A 19,377-nucleotide genomic window follows, 5' to 3' on the forward strand; every position below is an offset into this window, starting at 1 on the left:
AGCTGAGGACAGAGTTGTCTCAGGAGCTTAGAAAGAAAATAGACCCTGTCCAAGCACCTGGATCAGTGGCCTGTTTTAGGGGGGCTTCAACCATCTATTATTTCATTATTAACTCTCATAAATCTGTTTTGTTAGCTGTTTGAGAAATTTTGTTCTCGCCCACTACGTTTGCTCACATCCTGTGCATCTCTTGGGGGCTAAGCCCCCCTTCTCCTTAAAACCTAGTGACACCCCTGACCTTGATGGTCCTGTGACTACAGCTGCCCGGATTACTCAGAAGGTGAAGGTCCACAGGACTGGAGACAACCTCCCTGGACGTGGACACAAGAGGACACTACAAGCGGAAACCAAAGAACACCTTCCACAGAGATTAGAGGTGCACTCCAAGGTTCATCAGAGTCAGATCTGTTTGTAGACGTACATCCGATGACTACTTTCTGAGAGTTTCATTAAATTCAGTCCAGTGGGAAAAACATTATCGCCCTTTTCTTTGGCACCAAGCAGTAACATCTCTGAGCTATCCGAGCGGGAGTGAACATCTCAGCCTGGTCAGCATGACTCCAGATGTATGTGAAGTTAAGACTGAAGTACTTAAACCACTGGTTGTTTCTTATGTGCTCACTGGTTGAGAATCAGTTTGGTTTGTTGTGTAGCGTCTCATCAGCCTAATAATATATATATATATAAATGCATGCAAGGAGTGCCCCTACAAAGTTCACATTTGACCAAGAGTATGAAAATCTGTTGGATGAAGCAGAAAAAAACAAAACAATGATTTACAAATAACCCAAACAAAAAAGAATCACACCACCACCATAAAATGTTCATTTTCCATTTATTCTCTCTCTACACATTTATACAAATTTATTACTCAGTGAACCTGATGGACCATCAACACATTCGTATCTACAGAGCGTACTCTCAGGGTGTACTGTACATCAGATCGCGTGACCTTCGACCCCTAATGCAGCACTCTGAGTGACGCCGTGAAACCGATGCGACCAGGTCCTGACGGTCCCGGGAACCGAGCGACTGTGCAGTTTAAAAGAATAGATCTGTACATTAGTGACTGAAAGCCGTATTTTACAGTTTGCACTCTGCTCGTGCACCTTATTGTGAAGTCTACTTTACATCAAGTATCCCAGCTGCCCCTGAGCCGGAGCGAGCGTGAGCAGGAGCCCGCCGGGCTGCTGTTCCAAGGTTGCCTCCATTTTGTTTGTTAGCTGCGGGCGGCAGCTACTGATAAACATTTAAGACAAAAAAGCACCAACCGTTTACTTCTGCTTGTTTTATGTGACTCTTCTCTCACCGTCCTGCAGCCCCTCCCGTGTTTGTCGAGTCATCCCACTTCCAAGTTTGGCAAAACGGAAATGTGTCGTACTGTGAGCCTGACGTAAAAAAAAAAAAAAAGGAGCAAGGGATGTGCATTTTCCCTGCCTGTGGACCCAAATACTGCCTGGGAAAGACGAGTAACAACTCAAACAAAGCGGAACAACTGCAGAAACAAAATACAAAGAAATGAAGCTTTTAACATGACAGCTCTGCCTTATTGGTCCTCCAATATAGAATTAAAACATCCTAACCAAACTGTGAAACCTTTTAGAAGGTTCTCTGATTGTTTTACTGAAACTTGGCTGATATGTAGCCCCATCAAAACTGTAGTCACATCCTAACATCACCGATTTCTGTTTGTAGTTCTGTTCCAGACAGTGTCAGAGTAAAACTAACACTTTTCTACTCAGTTTGTTGTTACACTCGATCTTCTCCAGCAGTGAACTCTTTCCTCACACGTGATGGGACTGAAGGCCCTGTAACGACACCTGAATGAAAGTAGGAAACGCTCAAACAAACCAGTTGATCACGTGGTCGTCGCTTCTCCTGCTGAATGGCTTCCGATCAAACTCGAGCCGTGGACCGAACTCGCCGGGCCGTCCTGCTTCGTGCCTACCTCCGTTTGAAGAAGAACCAGCAGGAGGCAGTCTCTAAAGCATCGTTTCTCATCTCAAAGAACGCGGGTGCCTGATGTGCTGCCCGAAAGGTCACATGATGACAGGCAGAAATAAAAACGGGTCACATTTTAATATAAAACAGACCAAATGAAAACAAGCGGCAGAGCGGAGACGAGCTCTGCTGTCTTGTGGAGGCAGTAAATCTGTTTTGACTCCCTTTTTGGGATTGTTTTTTTCGATGAGCAAGTTATTTTCCATTTCTTCAGCAGCCAACATGATACGCAGTGTCTGAGAATCTATCATTCTGCTCAAATGCAGAGCTAAAATACATTCAAATGTAAGATTTGAAATAAGGATTGCTCGAACTAAAAACAAGAGAAAGCCTGGTCAGATAGTTTGATATCTGGCAGCTGTAACATTTTTGACCTGAAGGGGGTGACGGGAGTGGAGCAGGCAGGACCCTGGACCTCTAAAAACCCCATGTTTGAAGTTTAAAAGATTGCTGGAGGTGATCCTGCCCTCTCTTGCTGTCCGGTTGAGCTCTAGGTTTCTGTGACTGTTACGTTCTCCGCCTCTGCTGCAGCGGGGACCCTGTGGGAGGACGGCTGGCTCTCAGTTGCTGCTGGCGGCCCCGGGTCCAGCTGTGGCTGCAGGGATGCGAGGCATCTTCTTGGCTGGACTGGGAATGTGCTGCAGAGCAAAGACACACCACAAACATCATCAACACTAGCTGTGAGTTTGTAAACCTGACATATGATATATGTAGAGGTTTGCTGCATTGTTCACACATCTCAGATCATATCATATTAAGACTTTTCTTGTTTTTTTAAATAAAGCCTCCATTACTCTAAATCATCTAAAGCAGAAAGAATCATTAGTGGTGAGAAACAGAAACTGAGTACATCAGACCATCTCTGCCCTAACTGCCCTACAATCCCTAAACATCATGATGTCCACAAGTGGGCTTGAAAGAAGTTTTTTTTGTGTGTTTCTGAAATTACTATGAATCCCGGAAATATGACAAAACTCAGGCACTCTCTTTGGACCCTCCATGTCAGAAAACTCAGTAACTTGTTCAGATTGTGAGACAAGCAGAGTTTAATAAGGAACCATCCATCCTTTCCATCCCCTTCAGGACCAGTTTCTACTTTAAATCGTGCTGCGTTCACTGAACCTCAAAGATGGGAAGTCAGAACATTTTTGTGCTTTTACTACAAACAGGAAATTTCCATCAGCAGTCACATTACACTTCAAAAAAGAATGCACCACTAGTAGTTTGTCTTCTGTCTTACTGTCTATTCAGACTAAAAAGTCTACCTTCTTGGGCATCGATTTTTCCATCAACGGCTTTGAGGCATTTTTATTTGTTTATTTTTTTGTTTTGTTTGTGCCTGTGGATTTAGGGGTATGGCTTCTTTGTATATATGGTTAATGTTTTTAATTACTGAAAATCACTAAAATAAATCAAATGAACAAGTAAATTGGACATCTGAAATTACGATTTCCCATTCGTCACTGAATGCGTCACCTTTCCAACACCTGTTCCAACTTTATAAAACCATTAGTGTGAAGCTGCTCATATAAACACAAAGGCTTTCCATTATAATACTATATATTTTATATTAGTATTTGAAAACTAAAACAAAACACAGGAGAATGAAGTGAATCCCTGAGTTTATCAGCTCCAGCAGGAAGCTGATGCACGACTCGTGATGGTGTCATTGTGGCCAAACTGCAGGCACTAAAAATGTAAGTAATTAAAAATAAAAATGATCAGTTCTTATGTTTGGTGTGTGCTGGTGTGAGCTCCCAGGATAAATACTTTGTGCTCCCACATACTGTAACATGGAGTTTAAGAGTTACTGGGTCCAAATTGTGTCCAAATTAGCTGTAATGTATCAAAACACATCATTGTCACTTTGTTTTAGACCTCAGGAAATTGTGTCAACTTGCTGGAGCCATTTAGAAGTAGGGGTGCAAAGGGTGCTGCAGTATTCCCTGATGGATAGTACATAAACCAGCACTATTATTGTATGAGTTCAAAATTTCCCAAAATGCAAAATACTTCTTTCCTTCTCATATTAGCTCACTGTTAGCTGATCAAAATGCTCCCTGTACAAAATAAAGACAGGTCCAGAAAATGGATGAGCAGAACAGTTGTGTTGTTGTGTGTATGTTGAAAAGAAGACAGGTTCATTAAAGGAAACTGTGACAATCATCCTAAATGCCCTAAAGTCATGTAAACACCAACACAAGGTTCCTGGTTTTATCTGAATTTGAGTTACCCAGTTTTACACACAACTTGCTGAGTAAGACTAGACTAACGAGCACTAAAAGATGCAGTCATCACGAGTTTCTCTCAGACCACAGTGGTAGGAAGGCATAACTCAATGTTCCTTTCCGTACCTCAGCAGCAGTACTGGAGCGAACACGTTCTGGCTCTGCCGGCAGGTCGTCGTCCAGAGCTCTGCGAGCGTACTCCCTGCGGTGCTTGTCGTCCACTCGGGTCAGGTACCACGTCCCTAGGAACAGATCCTCCACTGAGCTTTGAGGGATGTAGCTGGCTGTACGAACAGAAACAAAAAGAATTTAATCTGTGTCGTATTTATAAAATGAAAAGTCGTTTCACTCCACACAAAGAGACCGAGGGTTTCTTCTCAGCAAGTAGCAGCTTTTCTCACGGTAGACAAGTTCAATTTCCTGAATCTTCAAAACCACACATCATCCTGACATTTCTTTTTCATGTGAAAGCATAATATACAAACATAGTTGGACATGGACTTTAAAGCTCTTTATTCATTTGGGTAAGTTTTAGCCAAATAAAATCCCTTTGGAAAAAGAACAATAACATCTTGTGAAATGTTGTCATTATTTATCAAATTTGCTGCACAGAATAATGTAAAATAAGCCCAGTTTATTGAATTCTAGGACAAAATATTACTACCGTATTTTCCACACTATAAGGCGCACTGTCAATGAATGGTCCATTTCCAAACTTTTGTCATATATAAGGCTCATTAAGCAAAATAAAACAGCCCCCTGTCTTTTCAGTGAATACTGCACCGACGTAAAGGCCCCCAGATACTTGGGCATACTTCACACTGCGGAGGTCCGCGTGGACTCGAAGCGGAAGTCCGCCTGACATGTCCGCGCAAAGATCAATAATTATTACCACATACGCATACTCGGTGTCACACAATAAACTGGTGTTCACATCGGACTGTTTTGTGTACGACACCAACCGCTCTCGGGTGAGAATCGGCGCCAGCGCGCAGCGTGAAGAAACGGGGCTAAAAGCACCTTCTTTTCTTTTGTTTTTTTTTAAAGCTAAGAGGTAAGCGATCTCTCAACCGTCCGCGGGCCTGGCTCACGGAGTACGCACAGTACGCCCGAGTATGTGGGGGCCTAATGCTGCAAGCGGCTCGGCTTTATAGTTTAACCAAAGTTGTACTAAAACATTACGACTTCTTACATATATAAGGCGCTCCAGATTATTAGGCGCACTGTCGTTTTTTGAGAAAATTGAAGGCTTTTAAGTGCATCTTATAATCCGGAAAATATGGTACATCATCAACAGAGAGTTGAATAAAAAGCATAAAATATATGCATAAAAGCCTACAACAATATATATTTCTGGAGCTCAGATAATTATTAATTAGTGACTACTGCTTCCATATCTGGCAGCAGTGTAAGCAGTGTAATACCTAAGTGGTGAGTCTCCTCCCGCAGCTTCATACTTTCAGAGAAAACAGCAGGTGAAACCTTCGTCCGCGAGTTCAGCCTGACCCTCAGGTCGCTCAGGCTGGACACAAGTTTATCCAGCCCAGATCCTAAACACAAAACGTAAAAATTAAAATCAGCGGCTCATATAAAAGTCACTTTGAGTTAATTACACATTCAGACTTTATCCATGAAAGCCTGTGACTGAATTTACCGGGGGTGTGATCCTGTGTGATCCTCAGGGAATACAAAGTGGCGGCGAATCCTGAACCGTAGGAGAAAACTCCCACCCTCTGTCCTGCCAGCTGTGATGGGGTGTGTCTATGAAACAAAAGCAAGAAAGTGATTCAAAACAACAGTTCATCTGTAAGCCTCGCCGGATCCTGAGCCTCTATTCTTTCAGAAAATCTAATTTGATGTTTATGTACAGAGGTTTTCCTTTAGAAATCTGAATGAGGATGTCGATGATATCCACACTTTCACTGTATTTGTGGACAAGTTCATAAGCTCCTGAGATAAACCGACTGGTATTTAGGAAAAAACAGATCAGTAGGCATAAACACACTCAAACATGAAGACGCAAATGGCCTAAAGCTGCTGGTAAACTGTGGATAGATTAAATAAAGTCAGACAGTGAGACTTACTCGGCAATGACGGACGCCAGGCAGCCGTAGACAGACGGCGTGTACATGTTTCCGTTCTGGTTGGAGATGAGCAAGGACGGCTTGGTCTTCCTCTTAAACAGCTCCGCGCTGGCCTTCATGAAGGCCTTCTCCACGTCCCTGTCGAAGTACGTCTCTTCTGGTTTCACATCTCTGCCAACAAAACAAACACAACAAGCAGCAGCTTAACTCCAAACTTCTCTTTCAATCTTACAGACAGAACTGATAGTTTTCAACACATTTATGAGAAGAAAATTTCTGACTGGACCCCATTCTGCTTTTTTATGAATATAGATGATAAATATGAACAAAACACCAATTTAATGGCAGTCAGCCGAGTTCAGCGAGTCTGAAAATGCATTTCAAACTACTTTTAGGCGTCCTTTTCTTGGCTAAAAAGAGTTTTGAGGCAGAAGTTTCGGCCTTAAATGTAATCTCAGTAGAAAGGTAGCACTTTTGAGATTGCCTTGAACTCTTAGAGGAGGATTTGAGGAAAAGGTTTCTGATACCCAGTGTTTTATTTATTTCTGCCTCCGTATAAACATATCATTTTTGTGTTCATACAAGTAAAACACAGTAGACTGTAAGTAACCTGCTGTCCACGGCAGCCCTGACACCCTGATCAGGGGATGATGGTCATGGAGGAGCAACACACTTAAGTAGACTTAATTTGCCTAATCCACTCTGTACTGTAGAGCTCAGGGGAAATGCAAAAGATCCAGGGCTGAAATAATCTTAGATCTTATTGAAAAGAAAAACAGAGCTGTTTTAAGGTCTGGGTGCTTCTGGTCAGAAAACGTCTCCAAAATGAAAAATTTAAGCCGCAATAAATATAGTCTTTCTATTCTGCTCAGTTGCTTCAGATCAATCACGATCCAGTCTATAGTACAGACACCCTATGATCAGGATTACACTCCTTATCCCCATCAGGTAACTAGAACACAATTAGTAATTTGATTAACGTAATCTAATGCATATTAACAGGATTAACACGGTTGCATCGCTGCCATCAGCTGTGCAGGCGGTCCGAATCAGGAATCTCTGTTACACATTCATTTTTCTCCCCACTGTGAAACAGTCATTAGTCAGCTACTTATTTTGCATGAAAGCTCCAACATAAATACACCAAACTGTTACTTGGTGCAAGACTTTTGCACGTCCAGCTGCTGCGTGTACCTGAAGGCGTCCAGGCCTGCAAAGTGTCCCGTCTCTGTGTTGGGGCTGGGGTGGTTCAGGAAGTCATTCAGCATCAGTCGAGCCAAGGACTTCTGTACCAGCTTGCAGTAGGGAGAGTGGAAGACTAAAAACCCAAAGTCCTCCAGGCTGAAGTGCTTGTCTGAACCCTCTGTCAGAAAATACATTTGAAAAACTGTTTATTTAACTAAAATGACACGAGACATGGTGCTACAACAAGACCCACTTGGCTGACACAACTAGAGCATCAACACTTTCTCCTGACTTGTTTTTTTTCCTGCATGCAACTTTTATTAAACTTACCAACAAAACCAAGCAAACAAATAATATGCTGCGTCTATAAGCTGTAGGGATCAAAACGCTATCAAATACACACACACAGCTATTGCAAAACTACCAGTGGGTGGTTTATAGCTTTCAAAGAAAACTCTTCATAAGAAAAATAAAATCAAAAACAGACTAGTTTACATCATTTTGGAGTAACTGAGTGTCTTAACTGTCGCCACTAGGTGGCAGCAAAATGGAAGTTAATAAACAGAAACAGGATTACAAAATAATGACAAAAATTAAACCACTGGTCTAGACTAAATATGGTAAAAATAAAATAAACTTCAGGAATTTTTTTCCAATGTTGTGATTTTTCTTTGTCAGTAAATTTTGATTATATATCACTATAATTCTGATCTAGCATAACTACCATTTTTACTAAAATGAGCAAAACTTGTTAAGATTTTCTGTTTGCTTTAAGGTGAATGAACTCTGTTTTTCTCAGAAAAACTAAAATCCATCTAAAAGGAGAGAGAGAAAAAGACAACCCAGAAACAAATTGTTTTAACAAAAAATTTGTTGTTTTTATTCCTGAGATTTACAAAAAGTCTATTTTTATTTATTTTTTAACTAGTTAAACATGACCCATTGTGAAAATCAGCTCCTCTTAAAGTTACCTACATTTTCTCTTTACTCTGTGATGTTCTGATGACCCCTGTGAGCACATCATTCTCACAAACACAGATATATGGCAGCTCGATCTTTATTTGTAAACGTAACACTGACCTGTGACTGAAAGAGCCACGCTGGAAGCTGAACAAGTAAATATTTTTTTCTAAAGTTCAAGACTATAGAGACACATGATCAAGGATAAGTTTGACCTCCTGACCACTAAAATAGAAATACACTGGAATGACCACTAATGGAGCTAGGCAAGATTTGTGGCTGCCATCTTGCTAGGTGCTACACCTATCACTGTATTGTTTACGTGTCAAAGCTACACATTGTTGATGCCTTGTGAAAGCTGTATGTTGTGTCATCAATCCAGAAATGTATGGAGACAGTCTTATTTTACATATATACACATATATCACAATTACCAATTAATGTACTCATTCCAGCTAGACCAGCATATAACTGCACTTTAAGCATGAATTCTCACCTCATTAGCCTAGACAGCGCTGTGGTTGGCCACATCATTGTATATCTATTCCTGTGCTCCTGATATTATAGTATTTTGAAATGTGAAAACAATGTGTTTAACTCACCTCTTTGCCACTGTGCGTGGATCTTGTTGCGATACACGGAGTAGCAGTGGTCCAAGGCACTGAGGTAGCATTCGATGGACAGCTTGCCGTCCACCACAGGGTACTCGGACACCATGTCTGGCTTGTAGAAGTCATACGCGTGCTGCATGTGGGTTCCCCGCAGACCTGCAGGTTTTAAACAAGTTTCAAAACACACTTTCCACATGGCTCCACTGCTGTAACAGCACAGAATAAAACAGTGTTCCTCCTCAGGCTGTCAACATTAAAGTTCCACTGTTAATTTATGTCACAATCAAAGCACTATTCTTATAATTATACACAGAGTTTGGGGCCTAACTCTAACAACCAACCACTCAGCTACCAGGAAGAATAAAAATCAAGGCGAAAACGTTTCTAACACGGCAGTGAGACAGCTCCAAACACAAACTCGGCACTGATTAGTTAAGATGATCAAAACTTCAGGACTCTGGGACAGAAGTCGTCTCTAACAATCAGTGTTTGTCCAACAATTATAAGTGAGCTGACCTCGTTCAAAGGCTAAAGGAGCATTAGGCCCGACGAGCATGGCCACTGCTCCAGCACCTCCCGTAGGTCGAGCACTTCCTGTGGCGTAGACTGCAATGTCTCCTGCAACCACCAAAGCATAACGTCCTGCAGAGGGCGAGCAGAGAAGAAGAACGAAATAATGAATGAGAGCCACATTATATTAGTTTTCTATCATGACTGCCCTATTTCTAAAACAATGCAAGTCAGCAAAAGTGAAGGAAGAAGCAAATCTTTCACTATTTGTCTGCAAAATGACTAGAATTATACAGTACGAACAGCTACAAAACAATATTTTAACATAATGACATAAAAACACATAGCGCAAGACATTTATATGAAATATGTTTTAAGAATTAAACAAAAACATAACATCTACAAGAATAATCCCCCTGAATCAGACTTAGTAATATTTATAAACCAAGTTTAATCGGTTTGTTAAAGATTGTGTCGATGCGCCAGAAGCCTGCAGACAATAGGTCTCTGAGGCAGCTGAGACCTGAAGAAAAAACTTTGTTGGTTAAATCTGAAAAGGAGCTTGTAAAATTACAGACAAGAAGATTAAATAAAAATTGATTTAGTAGTGGAGTTTGTACTCTGGCTCAAAGGATTTAATGTAAAACCTCAGTAAATCCTTAATTTTGAAAGTTACCACTTTTTTTGTGAATTTTTTTCCCCATCTCAGAGTTGAAGGTAAAAGGCATCTTTGAAAAGCATTAACCATAATTTATAAAACAGCTATCAAACACTGTTAATATATTGAAGCAGTTTACATTTGACTGTGGTGAGATTTGCTAGAGTTGCTCCTAAAGTTCATCGGGCTCCAACTTTTTCCTCTAGCAGTAACTTTTCTTTAAGTAGTACCTCTCTTTCCTTTATAAAACAAAAATGCCTCTGCTTACTCCAAATACATGAAGTAGAGCTAATCAAGTGTCCAAAACATGATGTCTATGGACCTTTGTTACTACAGCATTTTCTGTACTATTCTGATGAGCGTAGCTGTTAAACTGGCACAAAACAGGCACTTTTTGTATTAGAAACAGCAGTCTGATTGTTCTTTAAAGCATCAAATTCAAAGTCAGACTGACCAGACTGCTTAATTCTTGGACACAGACGTTACCATGTCATTATCTTTTGATGCTGTATAAACTAAACACCTTATTTGTTCGCGTAAAACAATGAAAAGTGACATTTTAGCTCGCTTACTCACCGTCCCATGAGCTGGACTCCACCCAGTTAACGGCGTTGAAGAGAGCAGCTGTGCCGCCGTAGCAAGCGTTTGTTGTGTCGATGCCTTCCACATCTGTGTTGCCAGAGTCCTCAAACAGCTGCATGAGGACCGTCTTGACCGACTTTGACTTGTCGATGATGGTCTCGGTGCCAACCTCCAGTCGACCGATGCTGTCGTAGGACAGACCGTTCCTCTCCATCAGCCTCTGGACCACGGTCAGGCACAGGGAGTTGATGTCCTCTCGGTCCGAGCAGAAACCCATACGGGCCTGGCCCAGGCCTATGGTGTATTTCCCAGCCGCCACACCGTCAAACTGCTCCAGCTCAGCTTGATCCACGTACTGCGACGGGAAGTACAATTCCATGGCAATGATACCCACATCTTTGGGCCACGGTCCCAAGCAAGCGATCGGGGCTGAGCCTGGCATCCTGAACATGTTGAGAAAGAAGAAGTTTATGCTCAGCGAGGGTTAGAATACAGCACTTTGTCAACAAGCAGTTGACTGGGATTTGCCCACCAACTCCTAACGAGTTAATGGGGATAGACACGTATACAGAGGTGAAACAAACTCAGCAGGTCAAAGTACATCCTCCTAAGTCTGAGGGGCACTAAGCACCACTAAATCAACCCTGTTTCTGTATTACAGAACAGCTTTTGAAGACACTTCCAAACTGATATCATTAGGCTTTAAATAAAATGTAACTAGCAGTGTGTTACTGCCTTATTAGTCGCTTTTCCGTGAGGTTAGTGCAGGCTAGCAAAATAAGGTTATTGTCAACATGGCTAGGTAGCACGTTAGCCACGTTACCTGGACACTTCACAACAGCCTAGATAATAGGAAGTAATTTGTTTCTACGCGACGTGAACGGAAACAGACATCGCAAAAAAAAAAAAAAACTGAAGGCGGCCCAGAAAACAAGCCGCTCATTTTGGAGGTTTTTAACAGAACCGCACGTCCCCGGAGCAAAACAAACGCCTGCTAATTAGCTCAACAGAAGTCTGACAGCTACGCACACCCGCTGGACACGGTCATAGCTGCTACTGGACGTACCTACGCAGTCACATAAGCTTGGATTTCCGAAAGTATGGGCCCCAGATAAAAGGGGGAAAATAAACTAGGTGAAAGGGCAGCGGGACAGGACGTCCGGAACCAAACAGTTCATGGCAGGTTACCAGGGGTCACACTAACGGATCGGGCATAAATAGCAACTTGTCGGAAGGGATAAAAAAATAAGCACAATTACAGAAAGGCGACAGCGTTATAAAATCCCTACTCGAGGCTAACAAGCCTGTAAAAAAATAAAAGTTCAAGTACGCTTTCAAGTTCAAACAAGTTGCTACCCGGAACAAATTAGCTGACGGACCTGAGTCGTCTCTGAACTATCCAACTCACAACCTTTGACCAACTTGTCTTAAAATGTATTTTCTTCATGCTGACTGTCATAACCGAGCTACTCACTAGTAATACTCGGCTGTATTAGAGAAAACCACGACTACAGAACGTCCTAATGGGCTTTTTAAAACCCATTAAATTATAGGACCAACACAAAGCTTCTCACCTGCGTGTGAAGTCAATTCTTGTGAAATTAAATGTTCTTCTCGAGTTCTGGTGAGTTTAATGCTCTGCACGGCTCGCCGGGCAGAGCTGGATTTATATTTGGACTAACACGGCAGACCTTCCTCCGCTACACCTGGCATCTCGTCCAATCACAGCTCACACACCATGCGGCGCAACGAACTGCTCGAGCTTCTGACCAATCAGAGGCAAGGAATCAAAGCCACGCATCGCATCCGCGGCGGCCGACCAATGAGGTGACGTGTACGATGTCTGGTGAGAGAGGAGGAACCAATCAGGTTGCAGATTACATTCATGGCGCCGTTGGTGGGCAGCACTCAACTGACAGGCGTATCAATCCTCCGTTAGCAGGTGTAGTGTTTATTTATCTTTAGGGACTACTCTGATACCCACCGAATACGGACAGATTACCATTATTTATCAAAAAATATATTGTATTTATTAACGTTTGTTTATAAGCTTGTCCATGGTTGTTTTTGTTCTCACCATTCACAGAAAAAAGTCAAGTTTGAATAAAACATGAAAACATAAAAAGTGAATAATGTAAAATAAAGACAACTGAATAACATCAAATAGATGTCATTGTTTCATATCAATATACATGTACAGAATGTTTTGCCCATGTGTGTGTTCATGTCTGTTTATTGGCAAAATATGAAAACACTGGATGGATTTTAATGAAACTTCCAGAAAGTAATCACTGCTTGTACATCTACAACTGATTTTAGAGTCAATCCAATTTCAAGATGGTTACCACAGTTAATTGGCATTAGTGAACACAAAAACTTAACAAATATTGAGCTGAAGTTGGATGTGGTGGTAGCTGAGAGTCATTAAGACCACATACTTCTGAGTTTGACATCATAAACTGATCTTAGTCTAAAACTCTGGCCTCAACGGCAGCGAGTGATATGCATTTCTTCAAGGAATGTTAGGCCTTTAATTTTAAAATACATGTGGACGAACTGTTAGTCAATAAAAAATTACATGCAAAAACTGACCACGTGTTTTATATTTAAACCTGATATATTACAGAAGCCTTAAGGTCCTGAGGACTATGCTGTCTAAAACAGGCACACTACATTTATTTAATAAGATTTGAAAAGGACCAAAAACAGAATGTGGCTAAGGAGATTGTTAAAAACACAAATAAATCTGTGTTCTTGTTCCAAAACCTACAAGCTAAATGTGCCCGAGCATGTTTTAGCTTTCAGGCCGTTAAATGATGATTAAACATGAGCACAAAGAAGGCAGCTGGGGACCTTCACCTTTAAATGGGGTTTTATCAGCATGTTTCAGGGTCAGAGTATTGACATCTAAGAGTTTAACCACAAAACGCCTCTTTTCTAAGATAAAGTGAAAGCCGATTCCCAGTGAGTCAGGCTGAAGGCAAACTTTGACCAACTTAAAGATCAACAAAAATAGCTATCACATTTTATTTTTACAGTTGTAAGAGGACAGAATGTCCCCATATGAGACAGATATGAGGCGTGTTCAGAAAAAATTGATCCTTCATATTAAACGTTTGCAGAAAATAGATTATCACTGAAACTTCATTTGTGACTCAATAATACAACAAGCTACAGCAATGAACATTATGGTGTTGTTTAATAACCACAACTCCAAATAAGCATCTCACAGGTTTTTGTTTCAGATGTCAGCGTGATGCTTTACAAGAAAGGACTAATAGAAAAAGGAGCAATACTACGATTACAACTAGAAAAACAGCATTTTTTCTGCAAAAGTGCAGTGTGAATGCTGAGCGCTGAAACTGAATTATCAAAGCTAAAACAAGCAAAACACTGACTAAAAACCAAAAGTAGCAAACCACTCTCTAACAAAAGGCTACTTAAGAGTTAAAATGAGCAAAACACTCGCTAAAAGCACTAAAAGATTAACAAAAAGCTAAAGTAGCAAAAGGCTAGCTAGGAGCTAAAGCTTAAAGCTTTTTAATTTCCCTGAACAAGTCTTCCCAAGGGATCAATATCTGAAACATGTGACACAACCATGCAAGCACACACTCACACAAAGTCATTTTAGAATTGAACATTTCAATCTTCTTTTTATCATTTACTAAGTTTGTATAGTAGACCAGGCCTTAGACTTTCTTTTCTGATAACTCCTTTGTTTTGGTTTATTGGGTTTCCTGATTTATCCCTTAGTTCTGCTGCTATAGGCTCAGACTGCTGGAGGACAAACTGACCAGATTTTCTCACTGCTCTTTATTTACTTACCATGTCTGTACATTCTATAATTCAGTGAATAACCTGTGTTTTTCTTTAATTTTCTTCCCATAGAAACTTCACCTGGACCAGTCCTTCTGTTTATCCGTGTCTCTTTCCTGTCCTCTCTAGGCAGATAGCCGCTTGTCCTGATTCTGGTTCTGCTGGAGGTTTCTTCCTGTTAAAACGAAGCCGTTCTTTTCCACTGTTGCCTCTCTGCTGCTCAGGATGGGAGACTGTGACAAAGTCAAGACTAGATGCAATCTGCTGTATTCTTTAGATTGATAACTTTTACCAATTTGCATTTTGTAATGTACCTGAATCTTTTCTTACAGTGCCTTGAAACGACTTTAGTTGGGAGTTGGCACTATATAAATAAACTGAACTGAATGAAAGCGTGCTTTCCAATGACCACTAATACAACATTGTGTGGAGTAGACTATATTTATGTAAATTTGATGACCAATGCACAGCATGACAAAGACAAAGACTAGTCTATTACTACATAATGGCATATCAGACTGTGGCTCTCTCCCCCAGAAACATTTGTCACAACATTTGTCTGTGTCTTTAGTCCACGAGGACAAATTAATTATTCTTTTGTCCTGTGTTGAGCTGAGTGTTTCTGTTCCCAGATCCATTTTCTGGCCTAAATCCTCAACGATCCAGGATGGATTCAGGTGAGACAATCATGACAGAGGACTGTAACAGAGGCAGTCATAGCCGGAATTTAATCAGGTAATAATCTACAGACTCTGTGAGCGTGATAAGATGCATCAGCATTGTGCTGCTGTCGGACGCTCACTGTAGACTAGCTGATGAAAACTGGTGGTTACTGGTTCAGCCTCCCAGATTTCATGTCATCACGTGTCCCTGAGTCTGACTACATGAAGGCCTGAAGTCAGTCATGCTGACGTCAAATAAAACATTTTATTTCCACTACTGTACTGGCAAGCGTCTTATTACTCCAAGGTTACCTATAAAAACATCTCATTGGCTGTACAGAAAGTAAGGAAATAACAAGAAGGCACAAGAAAACTATAAAAATCAAAAGAAAACAAAATAAAACTAAAGTAAAATGTGTTAAAACACATAAATAAAACAGTAAAATGATGGAAAGGTTCAAACTTGCATACAATGTGTTCGTATGAGTCTGAATGTGTCTCAAGGTGAGATTTAAACAGAGTTGGAGCCTGGCTGATATGCAGGGGCAGCTTGTTCCAGTTTAGGATATGATTGCCTCCGAGGACCAGCCTGGACCTCGGAACGACTAAAAAGCAAAAGTTTATTCGATCTAAGAATAAACTAACTGTAAAACATTAACATCGATTCAGACACAAACAGGGAGCCGATGAAGGGAAGCCAGCTAAGAAGAGATAAGTTCACACTTTGTGTTTGTGTTAAGAGACGAGCTGCAGCCTTCTGGACCAGCTGAGGTTGTGATTAAAATGCCAAATAACTGAGATAAAAGCCTCAGTTTATAGAAATATGTCTTTACTACATATTTCTTTACTACTACATACTGCATATTTCATTCCATTTGCTTCTAACAAATGGAATGAAAGAGTTAAGAAAGGACTTTTCTTTCACTTTTTTAGTGTAACTGTGCTCTTTGTGCTGATACTTGTTTTATTTACAAATGTAATTTCTAAAACCGTATGGGTTATCAGTCTCCGGGTTTCAACATGATCCATCAGTAAACCTCATGAGCTGCTGAGAACAGTCTGGACGGTCATTTTACTGTGTCCACTTCTTCAAAACTTTAAAAAAAAAAAAGTTTAGAGAGACTTGTGAATGCAACCTAGTGACTTCTGACAAAGATTTATCCAAAGTTACTCCCTCACCCGGGTGGTTTCATCAGTCATGCAGCGGATCAGAGATCACGTCTGTCCAACACTTAGACTGCACCCGTCCTCCTTTAACGGGATGAAATTCCTCCGGGTTGCTCGACTGAGTGGAGGAGAGGTCGACGTGGAGCCGCTGCTGATAAAATTGCAAGAAAATCTGCAATGTTTCAACATGTGTCCTGCATGAACGTCCAAAATGAGAAGACCGACATTATTTTATCTTTTGGTTTGTAAATTAACCGCTTACGTGATGTCGAACTCCTCTTTTCGAGCGATATCATGCAATTCTACTGATTGTAGCCAGAAACTGCTGAGAACTGCATGGATGCAGTGAATGGATGAATCAGAGAGGGAACGGGTGTCCAAAGGATTACAAATACTTCATGACCTATGAACACAGATGTTTGTGTCTGACACATTTCTTCCTCTGATGCGTCGTCACGATTCATCATCTGGAAGCCTCCAATCAGCTGTTTCCTTCATGAAGGGTGTGTTTAGGGAGGGATATAAACTGTGTGGACTGTTTTTAATGAACCGGATTGGGATAGTTTCTTTGTATATTGCCCTGAGATGATTTTCTCAACTGAGGAGAGTACGATTTAGTCTCAGCTCTACTCACTGTTTTAGAATGAAGGCTCATGAATATTAGATTGAAGGAAACAGGCTGCTGAGGACACCTAGAGGACAATGTTAGAAAGCATCGACACAATAAAGACAACACTTTACTCTTTATCGAACCAGCAGCGAAAGAGCAGGGCAGTGATACAAGTTTTCAGATTTAGCTTTATTAAAGAGTAAAACCCTCTGCAGGAACCTCTGTGTACGTGAAACAGAAGAACAAACTAAACAGCATTTCAGCAGCGAACAAGAAAAGTTTTTCTTGGCGACACATTGTGTTACAAACATTTCAGTTGCCGTGAAATAATTTTAAACCCTGTTAAAATGTAAGAGTCAGTCATTTATTCACGAATGATTATAGAAAAATGCACCCCTTATTTAAAAAAATGTACAAAACTTGAATGAGAACTCGGTAAACAGGTTAGAACCAACTTAGAGGTGTAACGGAGAACACGAGAGCTGAGCTGGTCACGACTGCATCATCTCACCTGAACTGCTGGTGCAGAGACCCGCTGACAAGACAGAAATAAAACACTAATTCATCCCCTGATTGGAAGAAACAAAGAGCCTTTTCCCCCCACCGTGTTGGATCTTGGTGCAGCTTTTAGTCAGCGGCGATAAAAGCTAAAAGCTTTAATGCCGCTGGTTCCCGTAGTTTCTCTCCCACAGGAACACCAGCTGGCTGCCTGCCTGGGGCTCCAGCTCCTACATGACACAAAAACAGACAAAACTTTAACCCTTTACCCTTTTCTTTGTTGAACTCATTAGCTTATTTATCTTTATTTACTGTACACTGTGCATTTTTATTTATATTTAATATGTGACTCAAAAAATGCAACACAATATAATTGATTATGCTTAAAAGGAACAAATTCAGACTGAGCACGCTGTGGGATGAATACCACAGATATAAAAAGGCAGTGCAGACTACCAAACAAAACCATCTTGTACATTTTGTTGCCGTGCATCACTTGTCATTATCTGCGCTCTCTAATCAAAACCTTCAAACTGCTGGCTTCTAACACTTAAAAGTGACTGAGACTCAGACTCGGTGGATTCACCTGTCCATCCCGGCTGATCTGCACCCTCTTGCTGTCATTCCACGGGTTGAGGATGTGTTGGGTGCAGTGGAAGGGAAGGCTCTCTTTATGGATCCACTCCACACTGAAAACCCCTCCGAGCCCCATGAAGCCCCAGTCCTGACAACTCTCCTGGCTGACAGTTGACGTCATACGAGCGTAGCCCTGGGAGCACGACAAAACGCACACACACCATCATTGCTTTTGGATCTAATCCTGGTGGCGGTTTCACAGTTAGTGTAAGTTTCTGACACAAACGACAGTAACCTCTTTTCAAACATGAAACAGGAAGATCTTCATAAATCTGCTAAAGCAACAGAACTCAGTCATTAGGACAGCGGCCATGTTTTGCATTAAAGGTCCTCGTGGTTCGGTCCTGGTATGAAAGTGATGAAGAGCCACAGTATGTGTCTGTCCATCTGCTGCTACAGTTAAGACTTTGATGGAAAGATGTCTATAAGCTGGGGTAAGGTGTCACAGACACACAACAGGATGCTCATTTAAACATACCACTGTCAGGATTATTGAAAATGAAACAGGAAGTGCCCATAAGGGACTACGTGAGACAATCTGTTGTTACCTGGAAGTGTCCCGATCCCTGAACAGAGAAAATGAGGATGATGAGGTTATTCTCCAGGAAGGCCTTGGTGAGTCTGATCTCATTGCTTGGTGTCGTGGACCAAATCCCTTTCTCCTGAGAGATTTCGATGTTTCTGATGTTGCTGCTCTTCATCACAAAGTATCGGACTGAAGAAAACGCAGGCTTCAAGGAGATGGACTTTAAGGCCTGCGGGGAACAAGAGGGCGAGCAAAATACACAAATAAAACTCCCAAAACTTCCACTTAATGTCATTTTATGATTTCATGATGAGGTACTAACTACTAAAGTGACATGTTAGTAAAAAAATAAACACATCTGGTCCTCATCACCAGGTGTAATAAATCTTTTTCTATCCGTGCTGTCGTGAACGTTTACTTTTAACTTGCTAACTGAGGCCTGTAGAGTCTGAGGTGAGTTGATATTATTCTGAGTCCGTATAATTCTTCTTGAAACTAAAGAAAAATATTTATTCAGTCTCTGACAAAAATGAATGACTCTGAAAGTTGTTCTTGTATTTATACTTACTTAGCTTAGTTAGCTTGTACAGCTACTGTAAACCTGAGCTAGTAGAAAGTGGCCACGTAAAAATGGCAACAATTG

The 19,377-nt window shown here is 41.1% G+C and overlaps 2 protein-coding genes across 4 annotated transcripts in view; both read right to left on the reverse strand.

Annotated features, from left to right (window-relative positions):
• Positions 1–816: 816 nt before the first annotated feature.
• On the reverse strand, positions 817–12,533 carry hmgcs1 (3-hydroxy-3-methylglutaryl-CoA synthase 1 (soluble)). 3 transcript variants are annotated; one of them, XM_017427376.3, is made up of 10 exons: positions 12,394–12,533; positions 10,814–11,262; positions 9,586–9,711; positions 9,061–9,225; positions 7,508–7,676; positions 6,314–6,484; positions 5,884–5,990; positions 5,654–5,779; positions 4,356–4,513; positions 817–2,639 (listed from the first exon to the last, which is right to left on the reverse strand). In XM_017427376.3, the coding sequence occupies exons 2-10, from the start codon at positions 11,259–11,261 to the stop codon at positions 2,562–2,564; spliced, it is 1,548 nt and encodes a 515-aa protein (XP_017282865.1). In that variant the 5' UTR covers position 11,262; positions 12,394–12,533; the 3' UTR covers positions 817–2,561. The 3 variants fall into 3 exon arrangements, with proteins under 3 accessions (XP_017282865.1, XP_017282866.1, XP_037835526.1); XM_017427377.3 differs by lacking the exon at positions 12,394–12,533 and adding an exon at positions 11,886–12,027; XM_037979598.1 differs by lacking the exon at positions 12,394–12,533 and adding an exon at positions 11,643–11,663.
• Positions 12,534–17,244: 4,711 nt separating this feature from the next.
• LOC108242512 (3'-5' RNA helicase YTHDC2) overlaps positions 17,245–19,377 on the reverse strand; it is a 30,918-nt gene continuing 28,785 nt past the window's right edge. The window contains exons 30-32 of the mRNA XM_017427383.3: positions 18,757–18,963; positions 18,159–18,341; positions 17,245–17,802 (exon numbers count right to left, since the gene is read on the reverse strand). Of these exons, the coding sequence (XP_017282872.1) occupies positions 17,731–17,802; positions 18,159–18,341; positions 18,757–18,963 (462 nt within the window). The 3' untranslated portion in view covers positions 17,245–17,730. The remainder of the gene's footprint in view (positions 17,803–18,158; positions 18,342–18,756; positions 18,964–19,377) is intronic.

Source organism: Kryptolebias marmoratus, linkage group LG14 (genome assembly GCF_001649575.2).
Source record: "Kryptolebias marmoratus isolate JLee-2015 linkage group LG14, ASM164957v2, whole genome shotgun sequence".
In the NCBI taxonomy this organism is placed as follows: domain Eukaryota; kingdom Metazoa; phylum Chordata; class Actinopteri; order Cyprinodontiformes; family Rivulidae; genus Kryptolebias; species Kryptolebias marmoratus.

Excerpts from the sequence above, each read along its gene's own strand:
- hmgcs1 (XM_017427376.3), bottom strand. The coding sequence starts at position 11,261 with ATGCCAGGCTCAGCCCCGATCGCTTGCTTGGGACCGTGGCCCAAAGAT. Across the intron at positions 6,485-7,507 it reads GCAGGCCTGGACGCCTTCAG|AGATGTGAAACCAGAAGAGA; the intron begins GTACACGCAGCA and ends TTTTGTTGGCAG. Across the intron at positions 5,991-6,313 it reads CTGGCGTCCGTCATTGCCGA|ACACACCCCATCACAGCTGG; the intron begins GTAAGTCTCACT and ends TTTGTTTCATAG.